The following is a 22,141-nucleotide window of genomic DNA, read 5'->3' as shown; positions in this document are numbered from 1 at the left end:
TGGAAATTTGTTCACAACAAAGATGAAAGATCCAAGAGAACGTGACCTCAATCTCTGTTACTTTTAAAATTTGTAAACTTTGTCCCTGTTAAATCTGCAGAGTTCTGGCTAGATATGAAATAATTTTGGTTTTAAAACAGGCAGTTTCAAGTTCGTGTTGAATTTGAGCGACAGTTTAGACCGGTGTATCTTGGTAAAATTGTTGGAAGAGTTGCTCTTCACCTACTAGCAGCAGATTGACCTTTTGAGTAGATATTGTGTTTCTAAAACAACATTGTTCTGTAGTGACTGTATCATTTTAGCATGGAGCTGCGTTGTGCGAGACTTCCAATCTTCATACATCAAGCCACAAATTACCTTTGCAAAATTCTGTAGCCCCTCATAACACTGAAAGCTATGTGTGAGGAGGGAGGAACAGTAATCTGCTATCATATAAAACAAGACCACCACAAATTTTCCTGTTTCATATAAAACAAGACCACTACAAATTTTCCTTTGTAAAATTTAGCTTTATTATATACCGTAAGTGTAAGTCATTTTCAGTCCTGAAGTTTTTGGACTGGTTTTATAGTGACACTTGTTTTTAAACAGAGGCAGTACTACCCTGTGAACTACAGAAGCAGCATTTATGCACCTGGTGAGTTATTGCAGGATTGAGGCGGAGGAAGGCGACAGAGAATAGAAGCATGTGCTGGTGATAGTTGCTTACACGAATGCAGATAATGACACTACATATGATACAGATCGATATTGGGATATCAGACAAGAAAATAATAGATGGCCTTGAGGACAGAATTAATAGAAAAAGGGTTAAATTTTGACAGGTATGGAATGCAATTTAAGGTGCTTAAGATATTGGTAACAAGAATTTATGCTGACAGCCAGGAGCTCCGCAGTTAAAAAGCAGAAAAGGAGAAAGGATTGGTGTTTGTACTCCCAGGGATCAGCTCAGCTGAGCTGTTGATGCATGGTGGCAAATTCAATCCTACAATGTACCAGATAAGTTATTTCCAGTAGGGATTGGAGAGACTGTATAAAGAGTGGTGAAATCTGATCTGGAATGTTATACATAGTTCTTATCTCTTATGCTTGAAAAGGTTCAGTTCAAATTGTCAAAAAAAGGTGTACAAGATGGTCAGAAAAATGGGAGACTTACTTGGAGAAGTGACTTAATGACATTGTCCTGTTCAACTTGGCAAAGCAAAATCTGAATCTGATTTCTCTTTACAAGTACTGGAGCAAGAGTAAGAATGGGACCTAATGGCTGTTCAAACGTAGGGACAAAACTGGAACAAGAACAGATAAATATAAACCACTCGTGGCTATATTAGGCCAGAAATTAGATTATGAGGTGCCTAGCAGACAAGAGAATTGTGATTCTGAAGAAATAGTAAGGAGTAAGACTGCTGACTAACTACTTTGAAAATGGAGCTTTAAAATATTGAAGTTATGTTTGTGTAATGAGAAGTATGACTATGCAAGGATACCTGTTAAAACCAAGATTGTTACATTAGGATCGTATCTAAAGGAAAGCAAAAAAATGTACTTCTAATTGGCCCAGTTAATACAGCTGCATTAATTCTAAAGCTAGCCTTAGTATCTCTGCATAGAACTGTTATGTTTTGTCTGGCTGCCAGCAGTAGCAGAGGGTTGAATTAGATGATGAGGAAAATGCCATTTATTTCTCTGTGTGTGCATACTGCTTGACTCGGTCAGCCTACGTTGGTATCCCCAGTGAACCAAGCATTTGTGGAGCCACACAAGTACTGGCTGTGTTACTGAATGTTTTTCATGGTTTCCTTGGTATAGGCAGGGCCTGGGACTGAAAGGATAGTTTGCTAATCATGCTGATCTAGTAATTGCTGGCATGTCTATTGGAACTGTTAGCAAGGGTGCTGCATGTGTTACTGATGTCTCTCTGTTGTGGAAGCATCTCTGGTGGAAACAAAATTGAGGTCATCAAGTTGTTTCATGTAAGTGGCTTGAGCAGTTGTCAGTCACAGCAGCAGTGGGACATTACTGAACTGAATTGTGTTCAGACCACTGACCATGGAGCGGGTAAATCTTGAATTCCTTTGTAAAGACTGTGAGCTGTCTTTCGTGTACAGCAAGCCAGTTTAAATGTTCATTCTTCTTTAATTAAGGAAATTCTTCTTGGGAAGATTAGATGGATGTCTTGCTCAGTGGATGATGGGTTAATGCTGGACTGGCACAGAGCGGAACAAAATGAAGTAGCTTCTATATTCTGGTACTCCTGGCAGGTGGTTTTTTCAGTTGTTTTCATTTAATTTGCACCTACAGAGGACTTTGTTGAAATATGATTTTTAATATCATCCTGAACTTGCAGAGCAATTGGTTTATTGCCCCCACCAGAGATGTTTGTTCATGGCTTATGACCCTGTCAGAAACACTACGTAATTGTTGCACTGGAAACCATATTTGCATTTTTCTTGTAACTTTGTGCCCATACTTGCAACAAAATAAATGTTTTCTTTGACCTGTTAAATATTTTCTGTGTGCCACCTGAACTCAGAGCCACTTCAGATTATTTCCCTGGAGAGCGGCAAAGGAGATCCAACTAAAATTTAGTTATTGTTCTTCTCAAATTAAATTGGGTGAAGTGAATAAGCTTGAGGTTGACCAGATCAATAGGTCTGATACTTTAGACCAATGTCAGTAATCAAGCAGAGTGCTTTCAATACATTTTTCTCAGGCTTGTTGGAGATTTAATTTAATTAGGTATTTACTGTGCTCAGTTTACAGATTGAGCCACTTTCAAGAACAGTAGCTAAGAAACAACATACATATGGAGTTTGTTTCTCACAGGTCATTAATAAATGAGGTAATCGCTTATTTCTGTAGGATGCCCGCAGTGCAGAAGCTAATTTTCTAACGTGAAGGTTTATTTTACCTTTGTATGATACTGCTTTATTAAAAACAAAATCTATTTACATCTGTGCCAGTCAGTGCATTAGAAACTGCTTGTACATAGCTGACCACAATCTTGAATCCAGTCATACAGACAAGATGCTGCGGAACTTCCATACCAGTTCATGGGATTAATATTATTATTATTACATGAGAACAAGGCTGTAACCAGGTCAGCACTATTTACAACTGCTGTATGTAATAACAGGCTTAAATAGTAGTAGAAGAGGTCATATTTGCATTACACAAAATCTCTTGTATCCACCAAGGGAGTGAGACGAGCAGTGCTGATACAGCACATAAACTCGATCATGACTACACAGTGAGACGTGTTTTTTCTCAGTTATTGCCAATGCAAGCTGCCAGATGAGTAGTGCCTCAGCACAGTTCCAAGCAGCCGCTTGGCGTAAGAAGCAGCGAGTGTGGACAGTGTTCGGGTTTTCCTAAGGCTGTTCTGAAGAACTAAGTCTAAAGTGAAAAGGTGGTTCCAGCTCTGGAAGTCTGTTAAATCAGTTCTCTGCATAAACCATATGTCAACTTGTTCAATTAATCACATACTTTTAGTTGTGAGGATTATTCTGCATCTGCTCCAAACTCAGCTGAATTCACCAAACTGACCAGCAGAAAAATCAGACTTAATATTTTGCCTGTCTTTGACTTAAGACTTTAAACGTAATCTGCAGAGGAGTAGAAAAGTGCCATTTTAATGTGTGATCCTTCCAGCTGCCCCCATTGCCCCCACTCCAAGAAACTTCATTTTAGCGTTAGAGCTCTCCCAGAACACCCTGTTCTTGCGAGGAGTTGAAACGTACCCAAGCCACAGCAGGAGGCAGGTCCGTGGCCTCACAGGCATACTAGAGCCCACACTGCTCTCAGATGACACAGAGCTGGCACGAGCTGCTCCACTGTCCTTGTTTTGGCGTCATTCATGTTGGGATTAGAAAGTATTGTTCTGGATTGCTGGAGCACACTGAGATGTTACGGGCCTTTAGAGATGATTATCAGCTTGCACCGCTTAAAATGATCCTTGAACTGCTCTGTCTCCTTGTCTCTTGGTGCGCACGAGAAACCTGAGGTAGCAGCCAAAAGCTGTTTCCATTCTCTGTCTCGCTCAGCTGCATGGTATTTGCTTATGCAGCATTAACTCTGCTTAGCTGTTAATGAACTAGAGCTTTGCTTCTGTTTCCAAGCTTGTATGCAAATGCTTAGTGATTAATCTGAAATTAAATGAGAAAAAGCCAAAGATAGGCTTACTGCCCTCACTTGTGTTTGTTTCTGCTGTGTGCTAGCCAGTGTCAGAACACTTTGGTTGTGCTCAGAACTCTTAGGGAATCTACGCTTCACCTCCTATGCCACATCCTGCCACATCCTTGGTTTTCACTGCCTTGTGTTCTTTATAGAGGTACAGCACCCAAATCTTTCCACATGGAGCACTTTGTCAGGGACTTCTGTCTGAAAGGTGTGAAAAGCGGAGGAGCACTTGCTTAGAAACGTATCTGGTATCACTCAGTGCACTGTAGCCTCTCCTGCTACTTAAGAAGGCCATATGTGTAAACCCCAGCAGCATCCCTGTTCTCCCATAGCTTGTGGCGTCTGTGTGTTGTTCCCTTTCTCATTCCTCAAAATAATTGTTCAAACTGCAGATTGATTTTCAGATCTGCCAGAGGAATAGCGTTCCTAGTGACAGTTAAGTTCTTACATATTTGTTAAGCAGACATCTTAGCAGAGGAGAGAGATTCTGTAAATACCTCCTTTGAACTGGTGAGTTCAGGTCTAAGCTCGTTGAGCTCCAGAGAATTCATTGAGGAAATGGCCCTTGTAAATACCAGGAAAGACGTCTTTACCATACTCAGTCAACCACAACAGACAATCTGCGGGAAATCAGACCTTGTTAGCTCTGGTGCTCCCAATTTAAGAGGGACTGAAAATTATCTGGCTGAAAATAATCACCACTAGGTCTGATTGAAAGGTGAGGGGTGCTTTAGGCTGGGAATGGCCTTCACCACTCAGGGCAGTTTAAATTGTCACACTGGTATTTCATTTTCCATCTCTCCCTCCGCAGATTTGCAGTATGCATGAATAAATTAGAAAGTGGGAGAGGTGTATTCACTTCCTGTGGTACTTCATCTTCCTCCTCTGTAAAACAGGGGAAAAAAAAATTAAGTGGTATTAAAATGATGGGAAAAAATGTTGCTACTTGAAGGGTTCAAAGACACTGCATGAAGAAACAGGTCACACGTAGGGTAGAAAGAAAAGAATCACAGGCATGCCCCTTATTTGAAACTGGTTTAGGAACAAAAGCATCAGGTGTCCTTTGAATGCAGAAATCAGTGACAAAACCAGGCAGTTTGTAGCTGTGTTTTTGTATTTATGGTATGTTAACTAATTGTGTAGCTGTGAGTATGTATATGTAAAATACAAAGAGTGAAAACATTCTTAGATTCATGATTATAGATAATGAGCGTATTCCACTGAAGTATTTTCTATAACTCACTATTCATTTGTACAAACATATCCATGATGCCTATTAATCACTTATGAAGTCTTTCATAAATCCAACATTACTGTAGTGTGTCATCCCCTTTTCTTTTCTACACTGGTTGTCTTTTTATTTAGTTCTTAAGGTACCCGTGAGAAGTTATGCTTTATTTTTGCCTATTTCCTACTCCAATTCTTAACATTCAAAGCAAAAAATTAGAAATGCAGCTAAACAATTGGGTCATATTGCTAAACATCAAATATTAATAAATAAAATTTCCAGTTATTAAAGTTTATATTAATAACTTGAGAATGTCCATTTGCTCCTGACTTGTCTTGGCATCCATTGCTCTGAAATCTGATGGCTCTATTGCTGTGTGTCTCACTTAATGCTCCTGATCCTGCTCTTCCCAAGGTTCCAGCACTTCTTTGCTTCTGTAATTCTTTGGACTTCCTCCAGCTGTTTAGAGGATCTTTGCTCTTTTCTTTTTTTAATTGTGGATTTCACAGATATTTCCCTGGATTTCTCCTTTTTCCCATCTGTTCTCACCTCTTTTTTTTTTCTGATCATATCATTAGATCTGCCTGTCAGCCACTTTCCATGTCAATTTAGAATCTTAGGACTTTATGGCAAATTTTGTACTCTTATGGATGTTTCCATCTTTAAACTACTATGATGCGAGGGCTGAAGAAATCTTTCTTTAAATCCATCTTTGTTACTCATCCTCAACTCACAAATCCACACTTTTCTGTTTTTCAGTGGAACTTTTTTAATTTTGTTTCTTTACTTGCCTTCAGCCATTGGGTTGTGCCAATTTTGTCATCCATTTCCTGTAAGATCTGTCCTTGCTTTCTCTCCCACTTCCAAGTGTTTGTTGTGTCTCATGTGCATTACTGCACTTACCTTCATTCTACTAATAAATGGAACCTTTAGAGTAATTTGTATTACATTGGTAATGACACTTGAGACTGGTAGAAGTATTCAGCAGAGTTTCAGACAGTTTTTGATAATACTTTTTAGTAGTCCTTTCATAACACATGCATTCACCAATCCAGAAAAGAAACTGGCTCTTCTGAACACTTTTTTTCTTGATTCCTGTTCATTGGTCTTCCTTTATTTTTCCTGTAGAATTACTGCTAGTGTGGAAAAGTACTTTCTGAGGAGATAGTATATACAGCTCTCTTTATGGTGGAGATTTAGGTGACCAGAAATAGTTACCTAAGCTGTCTCTGGGCAGTCTGGTGGGTGGGCAACCCAGTCACGAGATTCTGGCTTGGTGAATGTGTGAATTGTGAGATCGGTGATTTTACAGGTCACACAAACTTGCCCTGTTATCCTGCTCAGAATTACCATCCAGTGCTCAGTGTTGTTTAAGTTTGTGCAGTTATTTATAGCAATTAATTCAGCATGCAGTTTCTCAAATGAGGGCCTGAATCAGTAAATACATCAAGAAGCATGAATAAGCAGAGAATGTCTTTAAGTTGTGGTTGCTTTTATGATACAGTATTAAAGCAGTGACTTGCATAGATTGATAACTGTGCTGTGCTATGACTTTTCTTTCATAAATGCTTTCCTGAGCAAAGCTTTGCCTGGCTACGGTCTTAGCGGTGTTCTTTTTTCTTTATGTTGCTAATGTTGTTTTACAGATCATTAAGAATAATTGGTGTTGTAATCATGGCCAGTAGTCGCTGCTCAGTAAAAAAACATAGACTAAAGGAAACCTATCTGCATTAAAGTTTTATAAAATATTGTCCTTACATAAGGTGGTTTTAAACTATGGAGTCAATGAATGCTTAGCCCTTTAAACAACTTCAGCACTCTGTTTCCTGGTTGCGCTTAAACTTAGAACGTTAACTTGCTTTTGGACTGAAATCTTCCAGGACTAGCTTCTGGGCATAGGTGAATATCTTAGCAATTTTTTGAATCAGACATTGAGACAGGGATTTGATTTTATGAAGAATACACCCCTAACGGTTTTCTTGTTTGTTTGCTTTTAAACAAAGCTGTGGCTTAAGCACTTGGGGAATTAAGTTTGGAACATCCCAAGTTGAAAGAAATAGTAATAAATGTGATTTTGATTTAATGAACTTTTGAGGTTGCTATTTTTTCCAGTGTTTATGCCACAGTACAAATCCTATCTGCACTAGCATTCCACATCTGCAAGCAGAAACGTGCATACGTGGTTTATTTCAGTTTTATGCATATCAGCAGGCTGAAATGATTGGTTTGCATCAGTAGAGCACTTCTGCCCTTAAGGTTTGCATTAGTGCAGCAATACCCATGTTGAAATTATATATGTCTGTATGAACAAAGGAGGCCTCAGCTGCAAGTATGTGGAAGATACACGCTATGAATGTGCACTTTATACACACTGCCCAGTTAACTTCATGATGTAGTTACAGCTAAGATGTGTAGTTCTGGGGCAAGCACCCATATCCATCTTTTCAGCAAGTTACTTTGAACATTGGGGATTTGATTTGAGGTTTTATGTACTTTATCTTTTCTCTTTTTTTTTAACGGAGACACCAACAGAGTTGTGTGGATTCATTTTGTTTAAGGTGTAGCACTCCTCCACAACTGAACAGGGAAGTTATGAGTGCAGTTAGCATTTTTGTGATGTTATTGTTGCCACCTACAGCTTTTTATTAGTAACATGCAGTTGTTCTGCTCTGTTATGTAAGGCACACAGGTTTTTTTCTTTCTTGCCATTTGCACATACCTAAAAATTCTGTTATTTTGACAGTAAGTCCTCAGGCAACCTGACCTTCAGTTTTCATACAAGTGAGGGAGAGGCAGGAGTACTCTTCAAAGAAGAAGAGGCAGACTGTAGGGGATCTCAGGAGGCATAGGATACTGCTTTGGTGACTGGAGGGAGTTCCAGCTTGAACTCTTTCACTGGTGCGGTAGATTGAAGGGATCTGTATGTGTTGTGCAGAGGACATGCTGACTGCCTCTTCTTCAGGCAGAGATTGCTAAAGCACTGACCGTGCGCTTGGTGAGCCTACAGCTGAAGAAGGCGTAAGCTTTAATGCAACTTTAATTTTGGTATTTTTTTACCAAGGAATTTCAGCTTGCTTAATCACTTCTTTGTACAAATGCATTGCATTTAGTATAAAATCCCACCTTGTTCCAGAGAACAGGAATCAGAGTTGCATTTCGTGCTGCAGGGGGATGTCAAATGGACTCAAGTTTTGTGTCACTGGACTTATGGTAACATTTCATCAGTTCTGTTTTGCAGATGGACTGTTCCAACAAAATTGGCATAGAAACTTGCATATTAAAGTAAACATTCTATATTCAGGGAAGGTTCCTTTTCAGATGGTTTCCTCCCCCTTCTCTTGTCTCACACTCTTTGTTTGAGATTCTCTGGGAAAAATGAGATCTGTCACTTCACCTTGTGGCGTAATTGTTGTGTTAAGCAGACCATTTATTCTTTGTTAAGAATTATTCCAAGGTAAACACTATAATCTTCAGCTTGGCTATAGTTTGGCTCCTACAGAGTTTTTTTTGTTTTTTTTTTTACTCTGTAGTCCTGAAAATCTTTGGACATCAGTATCTGGTGTGTTATGAGCACTGTGCAGTATTTGCAGTGTATATTTACAGAGAGCTTCTGCAGACTGGTGTTTTGGGCACTTCACTGGCATTTTCTTGTCTATACGTTACTCACTATATGGTGGCTTTACTTAACTGTAGTTTTGAAAGCATGATTAACTTTTTAATTTCTTTGACCTTTCAGTTTGACAAAGTCTTCCTGTGAAATGTATTGAAGTGCAGAGTTCTTTCAACACTGGAGCTTTCCATTAACAGCAGAATCTTCATTTGATTTGTTTAGGCATCGTAATCTTAAACTGAAGCATTAGCTTTACCCCAGAGAGAGTACTTTCCATACCTATAGTACAACTGTACTGAAGGCATTATATAAAACATGCTGAAACTTTGAGTAATTACCTTACAGTATTACATTTGCACATTTCGACATTGCAAACAGTTAAAAAAAGCTAGACAACAATGGAATTTTAAGACAACCTCCATTCGTCTGCTCTCCATGTGAAAGCTTCAGGGCCACCGTGGGACAAAATACACCTATGCTCAAGCCAGAAGCAACTAGGCATGGCTAGACAATGAGAAAATCTCCAAACTATTTAAACAAAAAGAGTGGAAAAAACAGAGTGTTTTGTTTTATTGTAGGTTCGGGAACTGCAAACACGTTTGCAAAGTGTGCAGGCAACAGGCCAGTCCAGCCCAAGTCGTCTCACTTCTGCCAACCGACCCATTAACCCCAGCACGGGAGAGCTGAGCACAAGCAGCAGTAGCAATGACATTCCCATAGCCAAGGTGAGTTGTTGTGTGTTGCAGTAATGCTTCTTATTACCTGGGAGAAGCAGGCTTCATTCTGCACAGCTGTTGTGCAAGCACAGGATTAACTGGGAGATAACTGGAATCCCCAGAGAGTTTTCTGAGGTCCGAAGCAGGCTGGTGAACTGGAGCTGCAGAAAGGAATTAAGCGCTAATGATTGTAATTCTCTTGATTAGAACTCAGGTGTCAATTTTACAGTAGCGCACTTCACGTTTGCAAGGGTAGCTAGTGAACAAATGCATTTTCTGTAATCTTTATGGAGTGCGGGTTCCTGTGTAACCTGTGCAGCATTCCGACTTGCAGATTGCTGAAAGAGTGAAGTTGTCAAAGACGAGATCAGAGTCTTCATCATCTGATAGACCTGTCTTAGGATCAGAAATCAGCAGCATAGGGGTAAGGAATAATAATTATGTGCATGCATGATACCTTCTGAAGATGACCAGTGTTCCATTAAAAGCAGCATTGTTTTCTTACTAAATTAATATATGAGCTAACTGAAAATACTTAAAGAGTTATTTTGAGAAAAATATTTCAACAGAGAATATTTCGCCCAGTATTAAGATCTCATTTTCTCATAACTGGGGGTTAGAAATCATTCTTTGAGTCCCTTCAAGAGGATAATTTTTGAGCCAATTCCTCCAAAATGTTATTCTTCAAGAAAAGATTATTCAGTTGCATTTCACAACTTCCAATCAACAAATAACTGGGTTCTGCTTTGTAGTGCCAATGTAAGTCCATAATGCTGCTGTTACTGGGTGTTAGTATTTGTTTCACTGAAGAACTTACCTCTGACCTTTCACTAAGCTTTCGAGAAACCAAATGACTTACACACTAGGCTTTTTAAATGCATGATGAAATAGTGGGCTTCACCCTTTGGTGAATTTTAAATCAAATCAAAATAGCTTCTTAAAGTGGAAACATTTAGATGTTCTATTCAATGTAAAATTCATAGCAAAAGCTGAATAATGAATGCCTTGAAGTGAGTTCGTGCAAGCAAATGCAGCTCTCAATGCAGACTGCCTGTGGGAGGAATCCAGTGGTTATCTATTCACAATAATCTATTAACTGCCCTCTGCAGGTGTCTAGTACTGTGGCTGAACATTTGGCACATTCCCTCCAAGACTGCTCAAACATCCAGGAAATCTTCCAGACTCTTTATTCACATGGGTCTGCTATCTCTGAAAGTAAAATCCGAGAGTTTGAAGTAGAGACTGAGAGGTTAAATAGGTAAGGTAATATGCTCAAGTGTGTTGTCTGCTATTAACTTTGTTAAAGTTACTACTTTTTTATTCTTTTTAAATATTTCTTAGTTCTGTCCCAGCTCAACTGTGACAGCTGCAAAAAAACGTGGAATGTGGTTGATGAAGAAAAGATGGAATTGTACACTAAGGATTGCTTCTGTTAATGTGACAGTTTGGTCATGCATTATTAGATCAGCACAGCACCTTCACCTGTGACCGTTTGCACTGTAGAGTGTGCTTCTCTATGGCTGACCAAGTAGACATGGCATCTTTTTCATAAGACACGTCACTGCTAGAGATAAGGATTCCCATAACTTGCTCTCCATCATTATGGAATTAGCTTGCTTTCTTTTGTCGTGACGAAACAGCATTATAGCATTAACTGTATCAATGAATGTACTGATGTATGGCGGTGTGGCATATATACCAGTAAATAGAATTCTGTTTGCACAAGAAAGATTACAGCTTACAGTTAAAATACTGCTGGTGTTATCCTTCAACAAGCTCTATCAAAACTAATGCTTCATGTCATCTTTGCACATAAAATTAAAAATGCGGATCAGGAACATGAGAATTGTGTCTCAGCATGTTTCCTTCCAAGTGCTCTCTTCCCCACGGCTATCTCAAACTTAGTCTGATCAGTACAATATCTCTTTTATTTGCAGCTCATGTTTTTGTAGTGCTGCAAAATGTGAGCCTGTTTTTTTCTTTTTTTCTGTGCACTGCGTAATTATGCTTTGACAGCATGTATCCATGAGGATATCAAGGATATCATGAGGTGTCAAAGAAGATGTGGGAGGTGAAGCATCTGAGAGTTCTAGCAGCTGGGGAAGCCAGGGCTTTACTCTGATTGTTGAATAAATGGTGTACTAGCCCTTGTTCTTCTTGTGTTTGTTAACAAGTCGGTAATTTTAGAGTTTTGGATGGCATTGATTTCTTCATGAGCTACCTGTCCAAATTTTGAAATAATTTCCCTGCCTGCTTTTGGTGTATGTCCAGCTCTTACGATTAGGCGTAGTACATTGATGCATAGTGCAGTTGTCAGCAGCGAGAATAAACAGTAATACTGATACCCTGAAGCCTCATTTTCAGATTCAGAGTTAACCTCGTTGAGAAGAATATTACAGTTAAGTTCTGATACAAGCTGCTGTTTGACTCTTGCCAGAAGTTTTGGAGATTTCATTGCCTCACTGAAACTTCATTCATATTTTGGAAGTTACCTCTCTAATCACAACTAAGATATTGCTTCAAGTGAAACGGTTGTTCTGGATGTTCCAAAGAAAGGGGGCGTTTATGCAGCTGCATGACGCCTACACGCACCCACACAGTGCACTAATGAATATGCCACTTAAAACAAGAAACAAACATGCCAGCAGAAAGTGAGGAACGGAGGCAGAAAAATTAAGTGAAAGGTTAATATGAAACTGTCCTGCGCAGTCTTGTGGCTGCGAAATAAGGGTACAGCTTTCTGCTTGCTGCTGTTGCACAGGGTTATGATTGCATTTTATGGGAAGGAGAGGAGAAGGAGAAGAGGCTGTGCTAAGAGAAATTACTGTCCTCTTGGCTCTTGATATGGGGCATAGAACCGATAGATTTTGCCATTTTCCTTTAAAAACCTTGTGTAGACCAAATGGTATTTGTTGTTTTAAATGTTGATTGTTCTAGAGTTTTCAGGACAGTGTCTGCAAGCTAAGCTTGAAGGTTGCAAATTACTTCCTTTTCTACAGCCGTATCGAGCACTTGAAATCGCAGAACGACTTGTTGACGATAACACTGGAAGAGTGCAAGAGCAACGCGGAGAGGATGAGCATGCTTGTTGGGAAGTACGAGTCCAATGCCACAGCCCTCAGGCTTGCATTGCAGTACAGGTATGTACCTACACAGAACGTGTCTCAGAAACAAGAAGAGGGGGCAGGGGAGACTGGATAGAAGTCTGTGACTTTTTGTTTCCTCCCTGAAAAAATGCCCCTTTGGTTAAACTGTCACCGAAATTGGGAGTAAAACTCCTTAACACCAATGCAGCATTAAAAAGCAGCCATTCTTTATTACAGCACCGGATGCACGGGTGATCGCTCCTCCTAACGTGCATGCCATATGTTGCCTCACCCCAAGCTTATATCACCCTGTTACATGCATGTGCATTAAGTTTCCCAGAATGTTCATACACATTTATTGTTTCCTGGAACTAATTATCATATTTTCATAGTCATTATGCACGCGGCCAGGGTCTTTGGGGCTTCCATGGGGTCCTCAGCGATCTCTGGTGGTCCCTTGTGGCTGTAGAAGTGGTACTTCTTAGTGTCCTTTCCATGAATTCGGAGTCTTTCCTCCCATATATGGTCATGAGTTGGCTCACTGAGAAGTTTGTGGATTTCTCCGGATCTTGGTGTCTGCTGGTTTATCTACACTTTTTTAGGCTGTGCTTGTTACATGTCCTTTGGTGCATTCTTGCCTGAGCCCTCTGATTGTCAGTCCTTTGTTTTCTGCTAAATCTTTGTGAAATTCCCTATCGTTCTTATGCATCATGTACACCTCCTGTACAACATGTAGCCCCTCTATACATCACACCATGCACCCTGTTTTACAACAAAACTACTTCACAAACTACAGAACTGAAGTTACTGATACAAGTGCACTGCAATCCTAGTTCACCAGCAGTAGTGAACTCAATCTAATAGAAATATACAGATTTATCTTTTCATTTTTAAATACTGAATTAACATTTGAGTTAGGGATTGCGTATCAGCTTGAACTGTCTCTGCTGCATCCAAGCTTAAGATACAGGTTCTCTATATTAGGCTGGCACCTCTCACAAGACCAGTGGACCGAAGAGTAGCTTTGTACTTCACATAGTTCAGAGTGACTTTATAGTACATCAGTTGGAATTGTGGATGAATGGCTTGGTATTTGGTATCTAAATTTACTTTAAACTATGCATGAAAAGATGATGTAATTTAAACCCTTTAACTACAGCTAATCTGGAACAGGCGGTTGTGGTCTGAAGACAAATTGTGTGCCGTTTAAAGAATGTGTACTGTTACTATCAGCCTTGAGAAAATTACAAGGAAATGTAAATTGCAAATAGGTATATTAAAGTCTATATTTTCAAAAACATTAGAATATAACAGGAACAAGTGACTCACAACTGTATGTAGAAGCTGTTGTGTTGTGAGGAGGAAAGTCTTACAGCTAGGACAGAGCAAGAAGTACTTTTCTTATCTTTGCTTTTCTTCTTCCTATACTTTGCATGGTATAGTTAAATAGTAAAGTACAGAATACAGTATTTTGTGCAGTAAGAAGGCATGAAAAAAGTTGCTCAAAGGGATCATGTTGACCACCATTTGTATTGTTGACTGTTCCAGACATGCTTCTGGAGCTCGCTTCACATCAGGTCATTCTCTTCTGTTCTGCTTTGTTTCATTATTTGAGGCCAACCTGGGACCATCATAAGGAAGGAGACACTGTTGAATTCTGTGATAGAAGCTACATGTGTTATGTCGTTGAATAATCCTGCTGCTAGACAAGTAGTAGAGAGTCATGCAGTTTGTCAGCTACCTCTTTTTTTTGTTGCTTTTGCAGGTATTCTGCCCCTCTAAACTGCAGATACGTTTTGTGTGACTTTTGTTTTCTGTGGTTTGTCTTCTCTTTCAGTGAACAGTGCATAGAAGCATATGAACTCCTGTTGGCATTGGCAGAAAGTGAGCAGAGTCTCATTCTTGGGCAGTTCAGAGCTGCAGGTGTTGGTTCTGTTGGTAAGATGTCAATGAATCACTTTTTTTTCTTTTTTTTTTGCATGTCAGTTAGCATTAGAGTTAGTTGGAACAGTGAGTCATCTCATGACCCATCACTAAAGAATGCTGCTCGGTCTTATCTTGTTTTTAACTAATTAAATCATTTTATACACCCAAAATATAGGGGACAAGAAAAAGAGAGACTGGAATTAAATCATGGAATTCACCAGCAATTTAAATTAACCTACGTATACTATCACAAGGGGATGCCTATTCTGGCAGTGGTGAGGCTGCTACAGGCATGCAACTGTACAGAGTGGAATTGTTAAACAATACTCATGAGCATATGTGGCTTAGGGCCGTACAGCTGTGGTAACTGCAAGTACAGATTTTGTTTGAACCAGCAACATTGACACCCCCCCCCCAGAAGTTGAGTATAGTCTATGAAAAACTGGGATTAAGACAATACAAAGGTAGCATTGAGTAGTTACCAAAAAACATTTTAAAATGGCTGTGTTTTTTCACTCCACATTTTACCTTTGCTCTGAAATTTTAAAACATTCTATCTTATCTTTTACTGTGTTGTTGGGGATATTATCATATATGTTCTGGGTTTTTCTTACATTGTGGATGGTAAATCTTGTGGGTAGGTGCTCTTATTTTTACTATGCTGCTCACTGAGTAATGGAATAACCCACTATCATAGGTACAGTTCAGAAGTGTTTGGAGCTTGATGTTGCTGCTGGCTCCACTTTTCTCATAGAAAGAGGCATTTACACAATGAACATACATTAATCTGAGTTTTATAGTCCTATGTTTTATAGTCCTGTTTCTTTTATTGATATGAGAAGGTAGCCCTAGTAATACTCAGGTAGAAAGAGGAGAAACCTTCAGAGAGAGAATAGCTCTTCATGCTGTGCTGAGACATAGTAACTGCCTGGCTGAGACAGTATTGCAGCACTAGCTTCTTGGGAATCACTGAAATGTGGACAGAAAGCTTTCAGAGGCAGAGTGACCATCTGGCTTTAGAGCCAAGGACTGACATGGTCCGCCTCTTGTTTCAGATGACTAGATGCTCTCAGCCCACAGTTACTATCCTGCAAACCATGCCCCTTATTTTGTTTCTCTCCCAGTGCTATGATCAGGCCCTTGTGTACCTGTCTTGGCATATGCAGTGTGTGCCGTATACTAAAAGTTAGAGTGGGTGCCTGAGATTTTCACCCACCTTTCTTCCAGACTCTGGTCATTCCTTTCCATGATGCACTAGGGAGCTTTGCTTGCTGGCAGAGGTCGGTGGCCAGCAGAAGTGAATTTAGTCTTGGATTTTCTGTTCACATAGGTGGCAGAAAGAAATCTTAGAAGGGAGAAGTACTTTGGGTTTAAGCAGGGTTTCACCTCACATGCATTTTATGAAAGAGAGTATAGTTTAGCTTTTATATAGGTGTCTATCTACAGCTCTTAATTATGGTATTAACAGTTACAGCCCAGTGATAGAAACAGTGCCAATTTCCCATTATATAACACAGCTTGGAGGAAGTTGTGTTTGGTTCACGCACCTTTACTTCACCATGAAATTTGATTAAAACACCTAGATAAATTAGCAGATATTTGGTTTGAAGACCACTAAAGTTTTATATCAACATCTGTGAGTGGAAAATTCATGAAAGTTGCTTCTGCATCACTTAGAGCTGAGCACATCCAGCTGCTCTTAACAGAACATTCTCCCTTCCTTTCTTCCACATTAATGTTATTTCTGGTGCATGCACTCGCTTAGCAAGTGTGAAGTATACGTAATTGCTCTTTGACGCGAATAAGGATGAAGTGAAAGCCTGACCTAGAGCAAACTGGTTTTTTTATCCTCTCTGACATCTTTGCATTGTGTTGGATAAAGTGTGAGTATATTGTAGCTTTGTTCAGACTTTCACTGTAGCCACTAATGTGTCTTACTTTAATGATTTGACTACAGCTGGTGTTAGGACTACAAGAATAGTGACAGTGGTCGTTTCTGTCCTGCCTCTGCTGAAGGATCGCTTACCAGCTGCATAGACGCTACATAACCACTAGAAGTTACAGCAAATTAATAAACACCAGTGCTAGTTTTCTTTTGGTTTAGTATGCATGACTGTAAACTTTGAAAGGCTGCTTCTAAGCAGTAAGGCAATTCTTCCAGCTGGAAAGGTAACCTGTAATAAGGTGTTCTGGCAAACCATTAGGCTTGAGGTAAAGGTGCTTGTGAGAAGAAGCACTGGAAATGACCACACTGAAACAGCACTGGACTGACTGGAGTAAGACTTGCGATTCAGGCTGAGATTTTTCCATTGTATTATTAATTTGAGCATCCTAAACTAATCGTAATGCACAGTGCACACCCTTACAAACAGGCAAGCTAGCTAAGGTAAAACATCACTTAAGATGTATACTTGGAGCAGCAAGTACCTGGAGCTTGTGGTTGGGAGGGAGAAGCATTCAGGCCAGTAGCCCAGTTATCACTGACGCTCACACAGAAGTGAAGTTGCTTTTACATCACAGATAGGTAATTTATTGTCATCATCTTGGTATAAACTAAGAGCGTGTTAAAGCATCTCTACTCTTGCCTTAATTTCTGTCACCCTTCTCAAAGCTCTGAAACAGATTGTTTGCTTGAAAACTAGGGGACCAGACAGGTGATGAAAACGTCACCCAGATGCTTAAGAGAGCTCATGACTGCAGGAAGACAGCTGAGAACGCAGCAAAAGCCTTGCTGATGAAACTAGACGGGAGCTGCGGGGGAGCCTATGCAATCACTGGCTGTAGCGTGCAGCCCTGGGAAAGCCTGTCATCCAACAGCCACACAAGGTAACTGCAACCCATCTGCTCTCCTGATCCCCAAGTGTTTGATTTCAGACCAAAAGGTATGTTGTATTTTATTTGCTGAACTATCTCACTCACCTCAGTCCACTGGATTTTTTCTTTGATTTAGAAGTCACCATGCCTCAGTGGTCTAATTGTCTTTAGACTCTGAGCAACTCCAGCCAGGAAGGGTTTTGTATAAATTTGGTGCAAATGGGTGACTCTGAACTTTGTTCTTCCTCATAAAGGGCAGAACCATTATGTTTGTTTTACTTCAGTGACTTTCTTGCGGTTTTACTCGAACTCAGATCATGTACTTCTCATTCATATCATCTGTTGTATGCAGACAGCACAGATATACCAAGAACCTGAGATCAGAAGTATGCTTCCTTCAGCATTTTGGAGTGCTCAGGAATTATTCTCAAAATGTTGCGAATCCAGCCATTTTGTTTTAAACCATTACCTTTCCCTTCTCATTCCCCTTTGCCCTGCTCCAAATTCTTCCTTCCCATGCTATTCTTTCACACGTGGAGTGGCAAATGATCATCATGACAGACGGAGTGAATTCTTCCAGGAAAGGCTGGATATTGCAGTTTCTCTGAAGACCTATAAAATAATGAAACTTAAACGAGCTGTTCTTGCAGAAGTGTTTCACTTCAGATACATCTGCTAGTAGCTTCATTTTGAGTCATTGCCTGCCTGCAGTGTAATTGTACTCTGTGCAGTGAATATTTGTGCTTGTGTATGGATATGAATTTGGCAAGCATCCTGGATAAATATAGATGAACGTTTTTCTTTTTAAAAGTTATTTTGGTTTCTCAGATTCACTCTAGAACTTCATTTTAATTCAGTTTTTGAGCCAGTTCTTTATTCAAATGCTGTCATTTTTTGACAGTTTTAGAAGTTTATTTTAGTACTATATAATTTCCTCTTCTTGCTGATGCCTCCTCCAAAGGATCTTATTTCCTGCCATGTGACTAGCATGGAACAGCTAAAAAGTGAGCAAAAAGGTAGCCTGAGGGAACAGGGTCCAAATGTGAGGTAAACTTTAACATTTTATTCAGCGAAGTTTTATGCTGCGCTTTCAGTCCAAGAAGGCTGCACCTTTGTTCAGAAGTTAATGTGGCAGCATCTGTGCTAGTAGCGCATTGATCGCTAATTGTACCAACAGTACTTACTGGCCTTGGAAAGAAGCTACACAGAGCTGTTTGTTTCAAATACTTGACTTGGCTCAGTCTACATGCGCTTACTCCATATCTACACTTGCACATCAACATGTTGGAAATGGCCATACGTTGCAACACCTCTACCTAGGCCGAGCTTGTTTTACATTCTGTTATTTGAAAGGGTCATTTTCGGTTGTCCATAACTACCTCAGTGTTTTTCTTCCTTATGAGATATCTGGTAAGTAGTCAAGGCGTCATTTTTTTTTTCTTGAAAACAATTTCAAGAAGAAAAATCATCCCTCATGCTCATTGTTTACCATGAACTTTTGGTGGTCAGCTGGCAAGGTGTGTGTCTGTGTCCACGTAACGTGTTGGCTGAGTGGATAAAGTTTCAGTGGAGTATGATTAAAATGGAATAGGATTTCAATTTCTTCCGTATAAACTGTGCCTTGAAAAGTAAAAATGGAAATGTAAATGTGCTCTGTGTGCAAGAGAGGTGTTTTAGCTTGAGTCGTTATCATTGCAAGGTAATTTTTTCTGGCATGGAGCAAGATACTGTACTGAATAAGGCAACTATTATTATCTGCTTTGATACATGTGGAACATGAGACAGAAAACCTTCTCTCACTCACCCGAAGGGCACACAGCGAGTCAGGAACTTGTCATAGGGACAACCTGATCTGATCATCACTTACACATTGTTGTCCCTCTCCCCTCCTCCCATGCCCAGTGTAACTCATCTTTGTCTAAACAGACATAGCAGTGAAAATTTTTCTGAAAATTTAGCTGCTCCATGAAATACAAATCTTCTTTCCTTCTGTTGTGTTCAAGTGATATGTGGTAGAGGTGTTTTCAGATTTCTCCTTCCTGTGGACCCTGTCTCAAAACAGAGGCATCCCCTCTTCAGCTTACAGGCACATGACACTGTGCCAGCCCGTAGATAGAAAATCTGTGTTGGTTCAAAAGGCACACACTTTTCTATATCAGTGGATATTCTGTCTCAGGTTTAAAATAATGAAGATTTTGTCCTTAACTCTCCTCTCCCTATCATTCTGGATCCTTTTTGTTACTCTCCAGAGCCCTACTCTGCCTGCTTTTTGGAGTTCTCCTGCCTGTGTTGGCAGCTCTCTCAAGCCATTCATGCGTGCTTCCCTGTCACTTGGCTCCCTGCTGCTCTAGACGGACATCCCGTTGCCACAGACCTCCAACCCTCTATGATTCTTTGATGTTGATGGTTTCTATTTCCTTTCCTTTTCCATTACAATAGCAATCCAAGTAGAGATAGGAAAGCAGACAGCAGATTTCTAGCTGTTACTGCAGGCTTAATGTTTTTTATTTGTCTTAAGGAACTTGACAGTCAATAAAACTGAGGAGCACAACAAACCCACATCACTAGTGAGTGCTCTGTGAACCACCATTTGGGGACCACCGCACTGAAATGAAAACATTTTTACATTATGTGGCTCAAACATACTCTGAATCTGCAAGACTGATCTTTTGCCATAGGCAAAACTGCTCTTTTAGTGTTGGAGGCTTTTAGTTGCAGATGTATATTGCTACCTTTTCCCTTTGAAACCAGCTGAATAAAGAGGTAGTGGGATGATGAAAACTCTCCTTTGCTGAGACTTGTGACAAATGAGTAATTCTCCCTGCTGTTCGAAATCCTGTAGAATAGGGACTTATAATGGAATTGTTGACCCATCTTTAGCTTTGGCATTTCAAATGAGATTTTGAATGTCAAATCACTGAACGCATTACTGAGAATAAACGCTTGGTGAGCCACTAGTGACAAGTGGTTAAAGACTGTAAAAGGGAGCAGCTGAAATGAAAAGAAATGAAATGCAAAGAAAGAGCATCACAGAGGTTGTTACTGGTGAAGTGAATAAAAATAATAGCAAGCATCTCAACTCATTTGTCTGGCAGCAGCACAATAATGTTGCCAATTCATTTTCAGAAAATAGAAATAGGTCTGCAGCGTAGTTGGTAGTCATAATTATTTTAATGGACAGAAGCTAACTACAGAATACATATTGCCAACAAGGTTTGACTGACTGCACCTTAAAAAGAAGGAAACAAAAGAGAAGGACTCCAATTGCAACACTTAGTGAAAATGATGGATTTTAATCCCTGCAGTGTTAGTAAGCCCAACCTTACGTTTGGTTTCATGGATGGAAAGATCTGGTCTCTTACATGCAAAGGGAATTCTTTTCAGTATCACAAAATACCTGAACTCAGCCAAATGTAGGACTCTATCTCTCATCAGAATCACTTTAGATTTCAGATAAGTAGCTGACAGACGGAATTATCTTGGCTGAAGTGTGCAAATAAGTTATTTAGAAATATCCGAACAGACATCTTAATGTTATGGATGTAACACTTCATTGCTGGACTGAACTAGTCCTGGAAGCAGGGTGGTTTCACCAAAGGTTCTGATGTTAGCCAAATGTATTGTTGTTTGTCTTTTGGCTGGTTGGAGTGTTTTTCGGTTTCTCAGGAAGTTATTTTATTTTGCCATTGTGCAGTTTCAGATCTTAAGCCGCAATGTTTGCCTAGAAGATGGTTGTCCTTTGTATGCTGTGTATCAAATGCATTCTTCAAAGTGTAAGGTTGCATGCAGACATTCAAACAAGTTTTGTGGATTCAGTTCCGACAGCGTTATTTTAGTTCTATTAGCTTCGTATTATCTGCCCCGTGACTGAATTGCAGATTTATTTATTGTCTTGATTTTTAACAGATTAACTGAAGCTTATACATGGTTTTATGGACAAAATTTTGTAGTGTACAGAAGTTGCTCACAGAGAGGCATTTTGGAAGCCTCATTTGTATCCATCCACTGCATTTTATGCACACACACACGTGCGTGTGAACACACACATGCATGCCAGCAAATAAAACTGCATGTTTCACTATACCAACCTGCATATTTTCCACAGGCTGTTTATGAAAATTAATTTGACATCATCCAGGCATTACATCATTGTAAAAGATTTGAGGGATGAAGTGAGTGGGAAAAATGTTTCTCTTTGCTTGTTCTGAATACAACAGAAGTGAGAATGAGCACATTGGTGTTGTATTCCTTGCAGGTGTGATGAAACTGTGATCCTTTCTCTGTCTTCTTATCTACATGCTTGAGAAATGAGAAACTGCACATCTTTTGCAACAGTTTCATGTGGTTTTTGGATGGATGCATTATACTACATACGCATACTGTCGGTCTGTTTTCCTTTGCCCTGATTGCTGTTAGAAGGGAGAGCAATGTCTGCAGTGGGATCATATGCTCACCAGCTGTGGGCCCTGAAATAGAGCAGTGATGGACTAGCATTATGGCTGTGGAGAGTTTGTGTCTGGCGGGGTTTTTGGGGGAACACACCCTGGCAGAGCTGTGCTGTGGAAGTTCAGAAACACTGCAG

General features: G+C 39.8%; 1 protein-coding gene across 4 annotated transcripts in view; it reads left to right on the top strand.

Annotated features, from left to right (window-relative positions):
- Positions 1 to 22,141, top strand: part of MCC (MCC regulator of Wnt signaling pathway) — a 230,373-nt gene that overhangs the window by 182,531 nt on the left and 25,701 nt on the right. For all 4 annotated transcript variants that reach the window (XM_075411845.1, XM_075411844.1, XM_075411846.1 and 1 more), the window contains 6 exons: positions 9,596 to 9,742; positions 10,068 to 10,157; positions 10,843 to 10,991; positions 12,733 to 12,873; positions 14,657 to 14,757; positions 17,388 to 17,571. In XM_075411845.1, coding sequence (XP_075267960.1) covers positions 9,596 to 9,742; positions 10,068 to 10,157; positions 10,843 to 10,991; positions 12,733 to 12,873; positions 14,657 to 14,757; positions 17,388 to 17,571 — 812 coding nt within the window. The remainder of the gene's footprint in view (positions 1 to 9,595; positions 9,743 to 10,067; positions 10,158 to 10,842; positions 10,992 to 12,732; positions 12,874 to 14,656; positions 14,758 to 17,387; positions 17,572 to 22,141) is intronic.

This window comes from Opisthocomus hoazin, chromosome Z (genome assembly GCF_030867145.1).
Source record: "Opisthocomus hoazin isolate bOpiHoa1 chromosome Z, bOpiHoa1.hap1, whole genome shotgun sequence".
In the NCBI taxonomy this organism is placed as follows: domain Eukaryota; kingdom Metazoa; phylum Chordata; class Aves; order Opisthocomiformes; family Opisthocomidae; genus Opisthocomus; species Opisthocomus hoazin.
This window is presented reverse-complemented; position numbering and strand designations above follow the sequence as displayed.